Source organism: Hemiscyllium ocellatum, chromosome 2 (assembly GCF_020745735.1).
Source record: "Hemiscyllium ocellatum isolate sHemOce1 chromosome 2, sHemOce1.pat.X.cur, whole genome shotgun sequence".
Lineage (NCBI taxonomy): Eukaryota > Metazoa > Chordata > Chondrichthyes > Orectolobiformes > Hemiscylliidae > Hemiscyllium > Hemiscyllium ocellatum.
In genome coordinates this window covers 2,271,850-2,291,543 of record NC_083402.1, presented here as the reverse complement: position 1 = coordinate 2,291,543, position 19,694 = coordinate 2,271,850, and the positions used below count along the sequence as shown (strand labels likewise).

The following is a 19,694-nucleotide window of genomic DNA, read 5'->3' as shown; positions in this document are numbered from 1 at the left end:
CATCAGCAAAGTGATGGCAATGTGGAAAATTTCCCAGGTATGTACTGTATACAAAAAGCAGGACAAATCCAATCCGGCCAATTACTGCCCCATCAGTCTCCCCTCGATCCTCAGTAACGTGGTGGACGGGGTCAGTAACAGAGCTATCAAGCAGCACCTGCTCAGCAATAACCTGCTCAGTGACCCCCAGTTTGGGTTCCCCCAGGGTCACTCAGCTCCTGACCTCATTCCAGCCTTGGGTCAAACAAGGACAAAAGAGCTGGGTTCCAGAGGGGAGGGGAGAGGGACAGCCCTTGATACCAAGGCTGCATTCGACCGAGTGTGGCATCAAGGAGCCCTGGCTAAAAAATCTGGAGTCAGTGGGAATTGGGGACAAACTCTCTGCTGGTTTTAGCAGGACACTTAGAAATGTTTGAGGCAATCATGTACAACGAACATGGTTTTGTGAAAGTTAAATCATACTTATCCAATCTAGCAAAGTTATTTGAAGTTGTAGCATGTGGAGTGAACAAGGGGGAAGCAGTGGACACTTTGAGTTCCAGACATTGTTTGAACATCTGTCACAAGGACAACCAGGATAGGTAACTACAGCTGCCTGCTTAGCAAGCAAACATCACACCCACGAGTGAAACTAAACACATTGAAGGCTGCTGAGGAAAGTGAAAACTAGGAATGGCATATTGGCACGTATAGAAGGTTGATTGGCTAACAGGAGGCAGAAGGTAGGCATAAATGTGTCTTATTCAGGTTGGAAATGTAATAAGTGATATGCCATACACGTCAGATCTGGGGCCTCAAGTTAGATCAAACTCTTGGATGAAGCCACCAATTTTTGGCTGTCTCCTGCACTGAAGACGTAAAGACAGGAAAGTAAGTTGTAAAGAGGCTATAAAATGACGTTGCGTTGTTATGTGATAGGGCAAGTTAAAGGGCCGAGAGAAGATAAATGAGATCTGTCAAATGGTGTAAGGTGGAAAAATGTGAAAAATTTTGACAAAAAAAATAAAAAAGGAGAGTATTATCCAGATGGTGAGAGGTAGCAGAGCTTAGAGGCACAGTCAGACCTGGGCATTCTCATGCATGAGTCATAGCAGGTCGATAATCAGGTAGAGCAAGGAAAGAAAAACCAATAGAATGTCATCATTTACCATGGGGTGGGGTGAAGTGAACACAACAGTGAGGTTATGCTTCACTTTCACGGGATACTGGTGAGTCCCCATCTGAGGTACCATGCACAGCATTGGTCTCCATATTAAAGAAAGGATGTTAACACATTATAAACGGTTCAGAGAGGGTTTACCAGAAACATACCTGGAATGGATAAGTCAAGGTTGGGCAGACCGGGCTTCTATTCAACATGGTTGAGAAAAGTAAGAATAAAAACTATCAGATCCTATGGGACTTGGCCCAGGTGGATATAGAAAGGATATTTCCTCTTGTAGAAGAATCTAAAATTAGGAGTTAGAGTTTAAAAATCAGGGGTGACATATCTAAACCAGATGAGGTGATTTTTTTTTCTCACAGAAGGTTGAGAGTCTTTGGAAGTCTCTTCCTGAAAAGGTGGTGGAAGAAGATCCTTTGAATATTTTTAAGGCAGAGGTAGAAACAGACTTGTTAAACAAGAGGGTAAAAGGTTATTGGGGGTGAGGAGTAAATGGGAAATGGGGAATATTCAGATCTGCCATATTGAACTCTCGAATAGCCAGCTGGCCTGTTCCATCTTCCTGTGCTTTTTGAAGTGGATGAATTAGTCACACAAACAGATGTGATATCACTGGAATAGCAGAGACATGGCTGCAGGATGACCAGGGACGGGAATTAAAACTCCAGAGATATTCAGTATTTGGAAAGGCTGAACAAAGAGGGAAAGATGGTGGGGTAGCATTGCCGGTTAAAGAGGACATTTAACACAATAGTTAGGAAGAATGTGAGCTCCAGGGAAGTGGAATCTGTATGGGCAGAGCTTGACAGCACCAGGGGCCAGATACAAAGAGCCCCCCCAAACTGGGGTGACAAAGCTGGGGAGCTCATTAAACAGGAAATTAGAGCGATGAAGGAACATCTGTAATTATGGGTGATTTTAATCTCAAAATAGATTGGGCAAATCAATTTAGTGAGGAGAAAGTGAGGTCCGCAGATGTTGGAGATCAGAGCTGAAAATGTGTTGCTGAAAAAGCGCAGCAGGTCAGGCAGCATCCAAGGAAGAGATTCGACGTTTCGGGCATAAGCCCTTCTTCAGGAACCATTCCTGATGAAGGGCTTATGCCTGAAACGTCGAATCTCCTGTTCCCTGGATGCTGCCTGACCTGCTGCGCTTTTTCAAATCAATTTAGTAACAATGCAGTAGAGGAGGAATTCCTAGAATGTATAAAGGATGGTTTTCTGGATCAATATGTTGAGAAGCCAATGAGAGAACAGAGCATACCAGACTGAGTATTGTGGAATGAGAAAGAATTGGCAATCTAGTTATACAAGAGCCCCTTTGGAAAGAGTGACCATAATATAATAGAATTCATCATCAAGGTGGAGCGTGACCTAGTTGATTCTGAGACTAGGGTCCTGAATCTTAATGCAGTGATTTATTATGGTATGAAGTGTGAGATGAATTTTTTAATAAGTATTTTTATTAAAAAGCTTTTAAAATCTTTTACAAAACATTTATATATAAAGAAAAAAAATAACACCAACAAAACAGAAATAAGTAGTATAAAAAACAAGGCCGTAGCATAGTACCATTGTTAATAAACAATCCACCATTCCACCAAAACAAACACATCTACTTAACTAAAACTAAACTACAAACATATTAAATCAATACAAGCTTAAACTATATTCAGTGAGATGGTTTTATTAGATTAGGTCTTGTTACTTAAAGAGATGATGGTGGAAAGGTAATGGCAAATATTTGAAGAGCGGGCTGGTGAACGGCAAGGATTACACATTCCGGTCTAACACAAAAACAAAATGGGAAAACTGAAATAACCCCTGACTAAAAATGGAAATTGTGAAGAGTAAAGGATCCAAGGAAGGGGCAGACAAATCGATCACGAAAAAACAACAGAGCTGATTACTGGGAGCAGGTTACAATTCAGTAAAAAGTATATTAATGACTTAGTTGAAGAATTTACTGTAATATCTCCAAATTTGCAGATGATACAAAGCAGGGTGGTGGTGAGCTGTGATGAAGATGCAAAGGTTTTGCAGTGTGATTTGGACAAGTTGAGGGAGTGAGCTAATGTATGGCAGGTGCAGTGTAATGGGGATAAATGTGAGATTACCCACCCTGGGAGCAAAAGCAGGAGGCAAATTATTATCTAAATGCCAATAGGTTGGTGAAAGAGGTGGGGGGGCGGTGGTGGTAGGGGTGCACTGAGACCTGGGTGTCCCTGTACTCCAGCTGCTGAGAGTAAGCATGCAGGTGCAGAAGATAAATGATGTGCTGGCCTTCATCATGATGGCTTTGAGCACAGGAGCAGGGGTGTTCTTGCTGCAGTTGCACAGGGCCTTGGTGAGACAACAACTAGAATATTGTGTACAGTTTTCATTTCCTGAGGAAGGATATTCTGGCTATGGAGGGAGTAAAACAAAGGTTTCCCACACTAATTCCAGCGCTGGCAGGGCTGAAGTGTGAAGAGAGACTGGATCAGTTAGCACTATATTCACTGCAGATGAGAAGAATGAGGATATCACATAGAATCTATAAAATTCTAACAAGACTAGATAAATGCAGGAAAGATGTTCCCGATGACTAGGGAGCCCAGAACCAGGGGTCCCAGTCTAAGGATACAGGGTAGGTGATTTAGGACTGGGCCTGAGCTGAGCAGAAATTTCTTTCCCAAGGGACTGATGAGAATTCTCTACCATGGAAACTGGTGGAGGCCAAAAGATTGAATGATTTTAAGAAAGAAGCAGAATTAATTCTTAGGGCTAAAGGTATCAATAGACAATAGACAATAGGTGCAGGAGTAGGCCATTCTGCCCTTCAAGCCTGCACCACCATTCAATATGATCATGGCTGACCATCCTTAATCAGTATCCTGTTCCTGCCTTATCTCCATAACCCTTGATCCCACTATCCTTGAGAGATCTATCCAACTCTTTTTCTTAAATGAATCCAGAGACTGGGCCTCCACTGCCCTCTGGGGCAGAGCATTCCACACAGCCACCACTCTCTGGGTGAAGACGTTTCTCCTCATCTCTGTCCTAAATGGTCTACCCCGTAATTTTAAGCTGTGTCCTCTGGTTCGGGACTCACTCATCAGCGGAAACATGTTTCCTGCCTCCAGACTGTCTAATCCTTTAATAATCTTATATGTCTCAACCAGATCCCCTCTCAGTCTTCTAAACTCAAGGGTATACAAGCCCAGTCACTCCAGTCTTTCAGCGTAAGGTAATCCCGCCATTCCAGGAATTGACCTCGTGAACCTACGCTGCACTCCCTCAATAGCCAGAATGTCTTTCCTCAAATTTGGAGACCAGAACTGCACACAGTACTCCAGGTGTAGTCTCACCAGGGCCCTGTACAGCTGCAGAAGAACCTCTTTGCTTCTATACTCAATCCCTCTTGTTATGAAGGCCAGCATGCTATTAGCTTTTTTCACTACCTGCTGTACCTGCATGCTTACCTTCATTGACTGGTGTACAAGAACACCCAGATCTCTCTGTACTGCCCCTTAACCTAAATTGACTCCATTAAGGTAGTAATCTGCCTTCCTGTTCTTGCCACCAAAGTGGATAACCATACATTTATCCACATTAAACTGCATCTGCCATGCATCTGACCACTCACCTAACCTGTCCAGGTCACCCTGTAATCTCCTAACATCCTCCTCACATTTCACCCTGCCACCCAGCTTTGTATCATCAGCAAATTTGCTAATGTTATTGCTGATACCATCTTCTATATCATTAACATATATTGTAAAAAGCTGCGGTCCCAGTACTGATCCCTGTGGTACCCCACTGGTCACTGCCTGCCATTCCGAAATGGAGCCGTTTATCACTACTCTTTGTTTCCTATCAGCCAACCAACTTTCAATCCAATCTAGTACTTTGCCCCCAATACCATGCACCCTAATTTTGCTCACTAACCTCCTATGTGGGACTTTATCAAAAACTTTCTGAAAGTACAGGCACACTACATCTACTGGATCTCCCTCGTCCATCTTCAGAGTTACATCCTCAAAAGATTCAAGAAGATTAGTCAAGCATGATTTCCCCTTCATAAATCCATGCTGACTCTGACCTATCCTGTTACTACTATCCAGATGTGCTGTAATTTCATCCTTTATAATAGACTCCAGCATCTTTCCCACCACTGAGGTCAGACTAACTGGTCTATAATTTCCTGCTTTCTCTCTCCCACCTTTCTTAAAAAAATGGTACAACATTAGCCACGCTCCAATCCTCAGGAACTGATCCCGAATCTATCGAACTCTGGAAAATAATCACCAATGCATCCACGATTTCCCAAGCCACCTCCTTCAGTACCCTGGGATGTAGACCATCAGGCCCCGGGGACTTATCAACCTTCAGACCTAACAGTCTCTCCAACACCAATTCCTAGCAAATATAAATTCCCTTAAGTTCAGGTCTTTAAGCCACTGTTACCTCAGGGAGATTGCTTGTGTCTTCCCCAGTGAACACAGATCTGAAGTACCAATTCAATTCTTCTGCCATTTCTTTGTTCCCCATAATACATTCCCCTGTTTCTGTCTTCAAGGGCCCAATTTTAGTCTTAACCATTTTTTTTTTGCCTTTCACATACCTAAAAAAACTTTTACTATCCTCCTTTATATTTTCGGCCAGTTTACCTTCATACCTCATTTTTTCTCTGCGTATTTCCTTCTTAGTAATCCTCTGTTGTTCTTTAAAAGCTTCCCAGTCCTCCATTTCCCACTTATCTTTGCTATGTTATACTTTTTCTCTTTTAACTTTATATGTTTCTTAACTTCTCTCGTCAGCCACGGCCACCCATGCCTCCTCCTGGGATCTTTCTTCCTTTTTGGAATGAACTGATCCTGCAACTTCTGCATTATACACAGAAATATCCGCCATTGTTCCTCCACGGTCATCCCTGCTAAGGTATTGCACCATTGAACTTTGGCCAGCTCCTCCCTCATAGCTCCATAGTTCCCTTTATTCAACTGAATATCAAAGGGTCTGGGGAGAAAGCAGGAGCAGGGGACTGAATTGAATGATCAATCACTGAATGGCACAGCAGAACCATTCCTGCTCCTTGTTTCTATGTTGCTATGCTCTGACCTCGTTGTACATCTTGCTGCTGATGCTGGCCAGTTTGGCTGTTGCAGATGGTCTCATGGTCTCCATGGCAAGCTTGGAGAGTTGAGCATTCTCTTTCCTGCGTAGGGCAATGTAGATCTGGTACAGGAGGCGTGTGGCAACTCCTGGCTCCTGCTGAACCAGTCCCATCACCACCTTGTCACTGATCATCACCCCCAGGAGCTGCAGAGTCGGAAACAGGCGCTGGAAATTATTGATCTGAGAAATGGTGTTCCTGAGCACAGAAACAAAGAACAGTGAGAAGACAGAAGGCAGGAGTCCCACATTCCCCGGGAGTTATACGGAACTGCAGATGCTGTCAGTCTGAAACAAAAACAGAAATTGCTGGAGAAACTGCAGGTATCACAGTATCTGTGGAAGAAAAGGAGAGTTAACATTTCAGGTCTCGGGACTTTCTGACCCTGTTTTGACTTTACTCTGTTATATCATACCACTCTCTTCTGGTAGTTGGAGTTGCCGATAGTGGACTGGGGTATACAAAGTTAAAAATCACACAGTCTAACAGGTGTATTTGGAAGTACGAGCGCTGTTCCTTCATTACGGGCATCCACCTGATATAGGAGCGATGCTCCAAAAACTCATACTTCCAAACACACCTGTTGGACTCTAACCTGGTGTTGTGGGATTTTTAACTTCTTCTGGCATTTTTCAATTTACCCTGCTCATCGGTACCACACTGTATACTGGACACTTGGCACATCAACAATATTCAGTGAAAAGGGTGACACTACACATTGCCTTGGTTCAATATATAAATTGGTTGGAGTGACATTGTACACCGGCTGTGATTAGACTAGAGGACCATGAAATACAAGAGCAGAATTAAGCCAATCGGCCCATCTAGTCTGGTCTGCCATTCGATCATGGCTGATCTGTTTCTCAACCCCATTTTCCTGTCTTCTCCCTGTAGCTCTTCATCCTCTTTAAAACCAAGAACATATCTATTTCTGTGTTAAAGACACTCAATGACTTGACACCCACAGCCCTCTGCAGTAATGAGTCCCACAGATTCCCCACCCTCAGGCTGAAGAAATTCCTTCCCATCTCTGTTCAAAAGGGCCATCCCTTCACCCTGAGGCTGTGTCCCCAGATACTAGTCTCTCCTGTTCGTGGAAACCTCGTCTCCACGTCCACTCTGTCTAGGTCTCTCAGTATTCTGTAAGTTTCAATGAGATTCCCCTTCAACATTCCAAACTGCATCAAGTGTAGACCCAGAATCCTCAACCACTTCACATACGACAAGCCCTTCAACCCCAGGATCATTCTTATCATACTCTCCTCTGGATCTCCTTCAACAACAGGACATCCTTCCTTAGATACAGGGCCCAAAACTGCTCCTCATATTCCAAATGGGTCTGATCTTATACACCCTCAGCTGGACATCTCTGGTCTTGCATTATAGCCCTCTGGAAACATCAACATTGTATTTACCTTCCTAACTGCCAACTGAACCAACATGGTAGCCTTCAGAGTATCCAGAATTAGGACACCCAACCCCTTTGTGCTTCAGATTTCCAAAGCCTTTCCCCATTTAGAAAAGTCTCTGCCTCTATTCCTCGTACCAAAGTGTATAACCTTACCCTTTCCCACATTGTATTCCATCGGTCACATCTTTGCCCACTCTCCCAGCCTATCCAAGTCCTTCTGCAGCCTCACTTCCTCAACATTACCTGTCCCTCCACCTACCTTTGTATCATCCGAAAGCTGAGCAACAATGCACTCATTTCCTTCATCCAGATCATTAATGTCTAATGTCTACTTGTGGCCCCAACACTAACCCCTGTACAAGTCCACTAGCTGCCGGATGCCATCCTGAAACTGACCCCTTTATCCATACCCTCTGCCTTCTGACAGTCAGCCAATCCTCTAACTATGCCAGTAATTATCCCTTCACACCATTGGTTCTGACCTTATTTAGCAGGCTCTAGGTTAGCACCTGGTTAATGGTCTTTTGGAAATTGAAACAGACCATATCCACTATTTCTCCTTTGTCCAACTCCCAATGCCTCTGCAATCTGCACAGCTATCTTCTTCAGAACTCTGGAGTGTCATCCATCTGATGACCACTACACTCACGTCTGCCCCTTGTCTCCAATGTCATTGAGTGTCGGTAGCCCATCCATTAGGGGTATTAATCTGATTGCCCTGAGGTGCCGAGACTCATCGATAATAAACTGAACTGCTCCACAATGCAGCTTTATACACCGTTAACATCAAGGTTATGTTATAGCTTGAACTTCCAATATTGTTACCACCCAATATTATCAAAATGTGTATATCCAGAACAGGCAGCATGGGTCATGGTGTTTCATAATGAGAGCTCATGTCAAATATTTCCTGAACCGACAGAGACAGAGACAGGGAACTCTCTCACCTTCCCTTGGAGAACTGGTCAAAGTCATCCTGGAGTTTGTGGTGATTAAGAATCTCTCCAATCAGGTATCCCGTGGAAAATTCTCTTGCAAATGTACTGGGGTCTGGGATGGAAACAACAGTCAGTCCCAACACAATCAGAATGACAGGCAGGAAAGCAACCCACAGCATTCCTCAGCAGTTTAATCACTCTCCTCTCTGGCTTTGTCCATTTTCTGAGTCACTCACTAAACATCTTCCTCACTGGATCCCACAGTGTGTCATCATCCATGACACACCATCCCTTTGCAAGAGAGTCTCTCTCTCTATCTATTTTTAACCTCTTTCCCTTCTTTCCCTCTCTCTCCACAAGATCCCACTAATTGGAGGGCTCTATCATCCTCACTTCCTCCAGCTCTGTACCTCTTTCAAACTCTCTGAATTTCTCTTTCTATCCATTTCTTCACTCACTCTATCTGTTTGCCTCCCCCTCCACCCCACCCCCCATCTGGTCTTCCTTCAGTCCCTGGCCTTCTACCTATTCCAGTTTCTCACTCTCTCTGTCTCTGACACTACAGCACACACTTTCACCTGCTTTTCCCTCTGTGTCCTCCTCGCACCTATCCACTGCCTCCCACCAGCGGTTAAACTCTCAAAGTCACTCACATTCCTCTCCCTCACCAGTCCCTCCCCCTCTCCTCCTCCTCCCCACCCTGTTTCCCTCTCTTCCTTCTTGCACAGTCTCATCAATTGTGCTGTCACTGCCTCTTCTCTCCCTGTCTCTAAACCCTCTTTCACTCTCACTCACTTACCTCCCTTTCTCCCCACCTCTATATTTCTTTCACCCATTCCCCTCACTCCCCCCCTCACGCCCCCCCCACTCTCTCCCCTCACTCCCCCTCATCCCCCCTCTCTCTCCACTCACTCTCCTCCCTCACTCCCCCTCTCTCCCCACTCACTCCCCCGTCACTCTCCCCCCCACTCCCCTCTCCCTCCCACTCATTCTCCCCCCTCACTCCCCTCTCTCTCCCCCCTCATTCTCCTCCCTCACTCCCCCTCTCTCCCCACTCACTCCCCCGTCACTCTCACCACTCACTCTCCGCACCACTCCCCTCTCCCTCCCACTCATGCTCCCCCCTCACTCCCCTCTCTCTACCCCCTCATTCTCCCCCCTCACTCCCCTCTCCCTCCCCACTCACTCTCCCCCTCACTCTCCCCCTCACACCCCACTCCCTCCCCTCCCTCACTCTCCCCCTCTCCCACCCCTCCCTCACTCTCCTCCTCTCCCCCCTCACTCTTCCCCCACTCCCCCTCACTCTTCCCCCACTCCCCCCTCACTCTTCCCCCACTCCCCTTACTTTCCCCCTCACTCCCTTCCCTCACTCCCCCTCCCTCCCTTCCCCCTCTCCCCTTCTCCCCCCACTCTCCTCCCTCTCTGACCCCTCTCTCCCCCACTTCCCCCCACCCTCCTCCCTCTCTCCCCCTCACTCTCCTCCATCTCCTCCCTCTCTCCCCCCTCACTCTCCTCCCTCTCCCTCCCCCGTCACTCACTCCCCTCTTCTTCCCCCCTCACTCTCTTCACTCTCCCCCCTCACCCCCTCACCCCTCACTCTCCTCACCCCCCTCACTCTCCTCACCCCTCACCCCCCACTCTCCTCACCCCTCACCCCCCTCACTCTCCTCACCCCCCTCACTCTCCTCACCCCTCACCCCCCTCACTCTCCTCACCCCCTCACTCTCCTCACCCCTCACCCCCCTCACTCTCCTCACCCCCCTCACACTCCTCACCCCTCACCCCCTCACCCCCTCACTCTCCTCACCCCTCACCCCCCTCACTCTCCTCACCCCTCACCCCCCTCACTCTCCTCACCCCCTCACTCTCCTCACCCCCTCACCCCTCACCCCCCCACTCTCCTCACCCCTCACCCACTTCACTCTCCTCAGCCCCCTCACCCCTCACCCCCCTCACTCTCCTCACCCCTCACCCCTCACCCCCCTCACCCCCTCACTCTCCTCAGCCCCCTCACTCCTCACCCCCCTCACTCTCCTCACCCCTCACCCCCCTCACTCTCCTCACCCCTCACCCCCCTCACTCTCCTCACCCCCTCACTCTCCTCACCCACTCACTCTCCTCACCCCTCACTCCCTCACTCTCCTCAGCCCCCTCACCCCTCACCCCCCACACTCTCCTCACCCCTCACCCACCTCACTCTCCTCAGCCCCCTCACCCCTCACCCCCCTCACTCTCCTCACCCCTCACCCCCCCTCACTCTCCTCACCCCTCACCCCCCTCACCCCCCTCACTCTCCTCAGCCCCCTCACTCCTCACCCCCCTCACCCCCCTCACTCCTCACCCCCCTCACCCCCTCACTCCTCACCCCCCTCACTCTCCTCACCCCTCACCCCCCACACTCTCCTCACCCCTCACCCACCTCACTCTCCTCAGCCCCCTCACCCCTCACCCCCCTCACTCTCCTCACCCCTCACCCCCCTCACTCTCCTCACCCCTCACCCCCCTCACCCCCCTCACTCTCCTCAGCCCCCTCACTCCTCACCCCCCTCACTCCTCACCCCCCTCACCCCCCTCACTCCTCACCCCCCTCACCCCCTCACTCCTCACCCCCCTCACTCTCCTCACCCCTCACCCCCCTCACTCTCCTCAGCCCCCCCCTCACTCTCCTCAGCCCCCCCTCACTCTCCTCAGCCCCCCCTCACTCTCCTCAGCCCCCCCCCTCACTCTCCTCAGCCCCCCCCCACTCTCCTCAGCCCCCCCCACTCTCCTCAGCCCCCCCCCTCACTCTCCTCAGCCCCCCCCACTCTCCTCAGCCCCCCCTCACTCTCCTCAGCCCCCCCCTCACTCTCCTCAGCCCCCCCCTCACTCTCCTCAGCCCCCCCCCTCACTCTCCTCAGCCCCCCCCCCTCACTCTCCTCAGCCCCCCCCCCCTCACTCTCCTCAGCCCCCCCACCCCCCTCACTCTCCTCACCCACTCTCCGGGACAGCCCCACATCCTCATTGAGCCACTGACACAAGATGTCGGTCATGGCGGCTCCGGGAGCAGGGAGACGCTGCCGCGGTTCCTATGGTCACTGTCACCATGGAGACAGGGCCCCGCCCACTGCGCACAGGGACCGCCCCCTGGACCTAGGGCCCGCCCACTGCGCACAGGGACCGCCCCCTGGACCTAGGGCCCGCCCACTGCGCACAGGGACCGCCCCCTGTGGACTGGGCCACAGCCACCGGGGGCGGGCCCCGCCCAATTGGAATCGGAGCCCCGCCCCTACAGACCGGGCCCCGCCCCTTAGTCACTGGGCCCCGCCTCCTGATGACGCAGAGGACCCGCTCCTTGGACAGTGACTGAGGGAGGGGGAGGGTGAGAGAGAAGAGACTGAGGGAGGGTGAGGGAGAAGAGACTGGGGGAGGGTGAGGCTGGGGTAGGGTGAGACTGAGGGAAGGTGAGGGTGAGACTGGGGGAGAGGGAGAAGAGACTGAGGGAGGGTGAGGGTGAGGGAGGGTTATGCAGACTGAGGGAGAGGGAGACTGAGGGAGAAGAGACTGGGGTGAGGGTGTGGGTGGGTGAGGCTGAGGGCGGGTGAGGCTGAGGGCGAAGGAGGGTGAGGCTGGGGGAGGGTGAGGCTGAGGGAGAAGAGACTGAGGGAGGCTGAGGGAGGGGGAGGGTGTGGGAGAAGAGACTGAGGGAGGGTGAGAGTGAGTGAGGGAGGGTGAGGGTGAGAGGGAGGGAGACTGAGGGAGAAGAGATTGCAGGAGGGTGAGACTGAGGGTGGGTGAGGGTGAGGGAGGCGGAGGGAGGGTGAGGTTGAGGGAGGGTGTGGGTGAGGGTGGGGGAGAAGAGACTGAGGGTGAGGGAGAGAGAGACTGAGGGAGAAGTGGCTGAGGTAGGTCGAGGGTGAGGGAGGGTTGGGCTGAGGGAGGCTGAGGGAGTGTGAGACTGAGGGAGAGGGAGAAGAGACGGAGGGAGGATGAGGCTGAGGGTGAGGGAGGCTGAGGGTGAGTGAGGGAAGGTGAGACAGGGTGAGACTGAGGGAGAGGGAGACTGAGGGTGAGTGACGGTGAGAGAGAAGAGACTGAGGGAGGGTGAGGGTGAGGCTGAGGGAGGGTGAGGGAGTGTGAGACTGAGGGAGAGGGAGAAGAGACGGAGGGAGGATGAGGCTGAGGGTGAGTGAGGGAAGGTGAGACAGGGTGAGACTGAGGGAGAGGGAGACTGAGGGTGAGTGACGGTGAGAGAGAAGAGACTGAGGGAGGGTGAGGGTGAGGCTGAGGGAGGGTGAGGCTGAGGGAGACTGAGGGAGGGTGAGGGTGAGGGAGAAGAGACTGAGGGAGGATGAGGGTGAGGGAGACTGAGGGAGGGTGAGGGTGAGGGAGAAGAGACTGAGGGAGGCTGAAGGAGGGTGAGACTGAGGGAGAGGGAGACTGCGGGCGGGTGAGGCTGAGGGCGAGGGAGGGTGAGGCTGAGGGAGGGTGAGGCTGAGACTGAGGGAGGGGAAACTGTGGGAGGGTGAGGCTGAGGGAGGGTGAGGGTGGGTGGGGGCAGAGTGAGGGAGGGTGAGGGTGGGGGAGGGAGAGGGAGGGTGGGTGAGGCTGAGGGAGGGTGAGGCTGAGGGAGGGTAGGGGTGAATGTGCGGCACCAACAAGAGGGAATGAAACTCTACAGCCCCCCTCCCGGCTCAGCCCCCCTCCCGGCTCAGCCCCCCTCCCGGCTCAGCCCCCCTCCCGGCTCAGTCCTCCTCCCGGCTCAGTCCCTCCCGGCTCAGCCCCCCTCCCGGCTCAGCCCCCCTCCCGGCTCTGCCCCCCTCCCGGCTCAGCCCCCCTCCCGGCTCAGCCCCCCTCCCGGCTCAGTCCCTCCCGGCTCAGCCCCCCTCCCGGCTCAGTCCTCCTCCCGGCTCAGTCCCTCCCGGCTCCCTGCTCCTCCACCACCATCTTACTGCAGTCAGCCCGAAGGCAGACAGCACCAGGGTATAGTCGAACAGGTTTATTTGAGATCACTAAGTTTCAGAGTGTTGCCCCTCGGTCACGTGAAGTGAGAGAGAAACACACACACCGTTTGTGGTCAGATAGATCCAGGGCAGAGGGATCAGAAGATCATATAAATGGTGTAAGTGGCGAGTGGAATATTGGTCTCTGCAGGTGACCAAGAGTGTTAGACGGTGTGAGTGAAGTGTCAACAGCTGAATGACAAGCGAAGGGATGATCTGTACTCTCATTAAATGAGGCAGAAAGATAAATGCAAAAAAACTGAACATAAGCTGCTACTGGAGACAAACCAAATGGTTGGAATAACATGTCAGGTATGAGAGTCACATGCTGAGGGTCTAACCAAGGTAACAAGTAAAACTGCACAAACTAACTAAGGTAGAGAGATTATAAGAGGTTGTCAAAGCAGGGACAATCAGGAAGATTTTACAGATACAGAGCAGTGTGGTGAGGTTAGACGTAGTGTGACATGACCCCAAGGTCACAGTTGAAGCTGTCTTCATGGGTGTGGCACTTGGCTGTCAGTTTCTGCTTTGTGTATCTCAAAGGCTACCTTACCCGCAGATTGGACACTGAAGAGTTCCCCAACTGGGAGGGGACAGACCTGCCTGGCAACTGTTGCAGTGTCCATTCATCCGTTATCATTCCTGTCAATGCCAGCGTATCCTTCCTTAAGTACAGAGTCTCAGCTGTTTACAGTATTCCAGATTTGGAAACGCCGGTGTTGGACTGGGGTGTACAAAGTTAAAAATCACACAACACCAGGTTATAGTCCAACAGGTTTATTTGGAAGCTAGTGTGCTTCCTGTTGGACTATAACCTGGTGTTATAGAGCATAGAACATAGAACGTTACAGCGCAGTACAGGCCCTTCAGCCCTCGATGTTGCGCCAGCCTGTCATACCAATCTGAAGCCCATCTAACCTACACTATTCCATGTACGTCCATATGCTTGTCCAATGGCAACTTAAATGTACTTAAAGTTGGCGAATCTACTACCGTTGCAGGCAAAGCATTCCATACCCTTACTACTCTCTGAGTAAAGAAACTACCTCTGACATTCCCAACTCAGGCGACTGACTGTCTGTGTGGAGTTTGCACGTTCTCCCCGTGTCTGCGTGGGTTTCCTCCGGGTGCTCCAGTTTCCTCCCACAGTCCAAAGATGTGCGGGTCAGGTGAATTGACCATGCTAAATTGCCCATAGTGTTAGGTACGGGGTAAATGTAGGGGTATGGGTGGGTTGCGCTTCGGTGGGTCGGTGTGGACTTGTTGGGCCGAAGGGCCTGTTTCCACACTGTAAGTAATCTAATCTAATCTAATCTGTCCTGTATCTATCACCCCTCAATTTAAAGCTATGCCCCCCCGTGCTCGCCATTATTATACTTGGAAAAAGGCTCTCCCTGTCCACCCTATCTAACCCTCTGATTATCTTGTATGTCTCTATTAAGTCACCTCTCAACCTTCTTCTCTCTAATGAGAACAGCCTCAAGTCCCTCAGCCTTTCCTCCTAAGACCTTCCCTCCATACCAGGCAACATCCTGGTAAATCTCCTCTGCACCCTTTCCAAAGCTTCCACATCCTTCTTATAATGCGGTGACCAGAACTGTACACAATACTCCAAGTGTGGTTGCACCCAGAGTTTTGTACAGCTGTAGCATAACCTCATGGTTCCGGAACTCGATCCCTCTATTAATAAAAGCTAAAACACTATGCCTTCTTAACAACCCTGTCAACCTGGGTGGCAACTTTCAGGGATCTGTGTACATGGACACCGAGATCGCTCTGCTCATCTACACTACCAAGAATCTTACCGTTAGCCCAGGACTTTGCATTCCGGTTACTCTGACCAAAGTGAATCACCTCACACTTGTCTGCATTAAACTCCATTTGCTACCTCTCAGCCCAGCTCTGCAGCTTATCTATGTCTCTCTGTAACCTACAACATCCTTCGTCACTATCCACAACTCCACCGACCTTAGTGTCATCTGCAAATTTACTAACCCACCCTTCTACCCCCTCATCCAGGTCGTTTATAAAAATGACAAACTGCAGTGGACCCAACACCGACCCTTGTGGTACACCACTGGTAACTGGACTCCAGGATGAACATTCCCATTAACCACCACCATCTGTCTTCTTTCAGCAAGCCAATTACTGATCCAAACTGCTATATCTCCCACAATCCCATTCCTCTGCATTTTGTACAATAGCTGCAAGTGTGTTGCTGGTCAAAGCACAGCAGGCCAGGCAGCATCTCAGGAATAGAGAATTCGACGTTTCGAGCATAAGCCCTTCATCAGGAATAAGAGAGAGCCAAGCAGGCTAAGATAAAAGGTAGGGAGGAGGGACTAGGGGGAGGGGCGATGGAGGTGGGATAGGTGGAAGGAGGTCAAGGTGAGGGTGATAGGCCGGAGTGGGGTGGGGGCGGAGAGGTCAGGAAGAGGATTGCAGGTTAGGAGGGCGGTGCTGAGTTGAGGGAACCGACTGAGACAAGGTGGGGGGAGGGGAAATGAGGAAACTGGAGAAATCTGAGTTCATTCCTTGTGGTTGGAGGGTTCCCAGGCGGAAGATGAGGCGCTCCTCCTCCAGCCGTCGTGTAGTTGTGTTCTGCCGGTGGAGGAGTCCAAGGACCTGCATGTCCTCGGTGGAGTGGGAGGGAGAGTTAAAGTGTTGAGCCACGGGGTGATTGGGTTGGTTGGTTCGGGCGGCCCGGAGGTGTTCTCTGAAGCGTTCCACAAGTAAGCGGCCCGTCTCCCCAATATAGAGGAGGCCACATCGGGTGCAGCGGATGCAATAGATGATGTGTGTGGAGGTACAGGTGAACTTGTGGCGGATATGGAAGGATCCCTTGGGGCCTTGGAGGGAAGTGAGTGTGGAGGTGTGGGCGCAAGTTTTACATTTCCTGCGGTTGCAGGGGAAGGTGCCGGGGGTGGAGGTTGGGTTGGTGGGGGGTGTGGATCTGACGAGGGAGTCACGAAGGGAGTGGTCCTTGCGGAATGCTGATAGGGGAGGGGAGGGAAATATATCCTTGGTGGTGGGGTCCGTTTGGAGGTGGCGGAAATGGCGGCGGATGATACGTTGTATGCGGAGGTTGGTGGGGTGGTAGGTGAGAACCAGTGGGGTTCTGTCTTGGTGGCGGGCGGAGGAGCGGGAAGTGGAGGAGATGCGGTGGAGGGCATCGTCGATCACGTCTGGGGGGAATCTGCGGTCCTTGAAGAAGGAGGCCATCTGGGCTGTGCGGTGTTGGAATTGGTCCTCCTGGGAGCAGATGCGGCGGAGACGAAGGAATTGGGAATATGGGATGGCGTTTTGACGAAGGAATTGGGAATATGGGATGGCGTTTTGATTTGTACAATAGCCTACTGTGGGGAACCTTATCGAACACCTTGCTGAAATCCATATCCACCAAATCAACCGGTTTACTCTCATCTACCTGTTTGGTCACTTTCTCAAAGAACTCAATAAGGTTTGTGAGGCACAACCTATCTTTCACAAAACCGTGCTGACTATCCCTAATCAAATTATTCTTTTCTAGATGATTACAAATCCTATCTCTTATAACCTTTTCCAACACTTTACCAACAACTGAAGTAAGGCTCACTGGTCTATAATTACCAGGGTTGTCTCTACTCCCCTTCTTGAACAGGGGAACCACATTTGCTATCCTCCAGTCTTCTGGCACTATTCCTGTAGACAATGATGATTTAAAGATCAATGCCAAAGGCTCAGCAATCTCCTCCCTGGCTTCCCAGAGGATCCTGGGATAAATCCCATCCGGCCCAGGGGACTTATCTATTTTCACACTCTGCAGGATTTCTAATACCTCTTCCTTGTGAACCTCAATCCCACCCAGTCTAGTAGCCTGTATCTCAGTATTCTCCTCAACAACATTGTCATTTTCTTGAGTGAATGGTGTTGAAAAATATTCATTTAGTGCTTCCCCTATCTCCTCTGACTCCATACACAACTTCCCACGCAGTTAAATGCGTGGCTACAGGGATGGTGCAGGAGGGAGGGATTCCGGTTTCTGGACAACTGGGGTTCTTTCTGGGGAAGGTGGGACCTCTATAAACAGGATGGTCTACACCTGAACCTGGGGGGCACCAGTATCCTTGGGGGGAGGTTTGCTAGTGCTCTTTGGGAGGGTTTAAACTAACTCTGCAGCGGCATGGGAACCTGGACTGTAGCTTTAGGGTACAGGACCTTGAGTGTAGGGAGGTTAGGAACAGAGCATCGATCTCGAAGGAGGGTGCCTGTAAACAGGAAGGTGGCTTGAAGTGTGTATACTTCAATGCCAGAAGTATAAGAAATAAGGTAGGTGAACTTGCAGCGTGGGTTGGTACCTGGGACTTCGATGTTGTGGCCATTACAGAGACATGGGTAGAACAGGGGCAGGAATGGCTGTTGCAGGTTCCAGGGTTTAAATGTTTTAGTAGGGTCAGACATGGGGGTAAAAGAGGGGGAAGTGTGGCATTGCTTGTCAAGGATAGTATTACAGCAGTGGAAAGGACGATGGAGGAAGACTTGCCATCTGAGGTAGTTTGGGCTGAGGTTAGAAATAGGAAAGATGAGGTCACCCTGTTAGGAGTTTTCTACAGGCCTCTTAATAGTCCGAGAGACGTAGAGGATAGTATTGCGAGGATGATTCAGGAGAAGAGTGAAAGTAGCAGGGTGGTTGTTATGGGGGACTTTAACTTCCCAGATATTGACTGGGAAAGCTATAGCTCGAGTTCGTTAGATGGGTCGGTGTTTGTCCAATGTGTGCAGGAGGGTTTCCTGACACAATATGTAGACAGGCCAACAAGAGGTGAGGCTATACTGGATTTGGTTCTAGGTAATGAACCAGGCCGGGTGTTAGACTTGGAGGTAGGTGAGCACTTCGGGGACAGTGACCACAACTCGGTGACTTTTACTCCAGTGATGGAGAGGGATAAGTGTGCACTGCAGGGCAAGAGTTATAGCTGGGGGCAGGGAAATTATGATGCGGTGAGGCATGACTTAGGATGTGTGGATTGGAAAAACAGGCTTCAAGAGAAGAACACTAATGATATGTGGAGATTGTTCAAGGAACAGCTACTGAGTGTCCTTGATAAGTGTGTACCAGTCAGGCATGGTGTAAAGGGTCTTGTGAGGGAGCCGTGGTTTAATAAGGAATTGGAATCCCTTGTGAAAGGGAAGAGGGCGGCATATGTAAAGATGAGGCGTGAAGGTTCAGTTGGGGCGATTGAGGGTTATAAGGTAGCCAGGAAGGATCTAAAGAGAGAGCTAAGAGCAGCGAGAAGGGGACATGAAAAGTCCTTAGTTGGTAGGATTAGGGAAAACCCAAAGGCTTTCTATAGGTATGTCAGGAATAAAAGGATGACTAGGGTAGGTATCGGTCCAGTCAAGGATAGTAGTGGGAAGTTGTGTGTGGAGGCGGAGGAGATTGGAGAGACACTAAATCAATACTTTTCATCAGTATTCACTCAGGAACAGGACACTATTGCTGATGTGAATATTGAGTCACAAGTGATTAGAATGGATGGCCTTGAGGTATGTAGGGAAGAGGTCTGGGGAATACTGGAAAGGATGAAAATAGATAAGTCTCCTGGGCCTGATGGCATTTATTCTAGGATCCTATGGGAAGCTAGGGAGGAGATAGCAGAGCCATTGGCCTTGATTTTTATGTCGTCATTGTCAACGGGAATAGTACCAGAAGACTGGAGGATAGTGAATGTGGTCCCTTTGTTCAAGAAGGGGAGTAGGGATAGCCCGAGTAACTATAGGCCAGTGAGTCTCACTTCTGTGGTGGGCAAAGTCTTAGAGAGAATTGTAAGGGATAAGATTTATGAACATCTGGATAGGAATAATGTGATCAAGGATAGTCAGCATGGTTTTGTGAAGGGCAGGTCGTGCCTCACAAACCTTATTGAGTTCTTTGAGAAGGTGACTAAGGAGGTGGACGAGGGTAGAGCAGTAGATGTTGTGTATATGGATTTTACTAAGGCGTTCGATAAGGTACCCCATGGTAGGCTAATGCTAAAACTACGGAGGTATGGCATTGAGGGTGC

The 19,694-nt window shown here is 50.3% G+C and overlaps 1 protein-coding gene and 1 long non-coding RNA gene across 2 annotated transcripts in view; one reads left to right on the top strand and one right to left on the bottom strand.

Moving 5' to 3' along the window:
- The window catches only part of spef2 (sperm flagellar 2), a 244,563-nt gene extending 232,866 nt beyond the window's left edge, over positions 1-11,697 (bottom strand). The window contains exons 1-3 of the mRNA XM_060847113.1: positions 11,640-11,697; positions 8,678-8,780; positions 6,265-6,517 (exon numbers count right to left, since the gene is read on the bottom strand). Coding sequence (XP_060703096.1) covers positions 6,265-6,517; positions 8,678-8,780; positions 11,640-11,697 — 414 coding nt within the window. The remainder of the gene's footprint in view (positions 1-6,264; positions 6,518-8,677; positions 8,781-11,639) is intronic.
- A 1,848-nt stretch (positions 11,698-13,545) lies between these two features.
- LOC132826366 (uncharacterized) overlaps positions 13,546-19,694 on the top strand; it is an 89,021-nt gene continuing 82,872 nt past the window's right edge. Inside the window, exon 1 of the long non-coding RNA XR_009645872.1 lies at positions 13,546-13,959. This is a non-coding gene — a long non-coding RNA (uncharacterized LOC132826366). The remainder of the gene's footprint in view (positions 13,960-19,694) is intronic.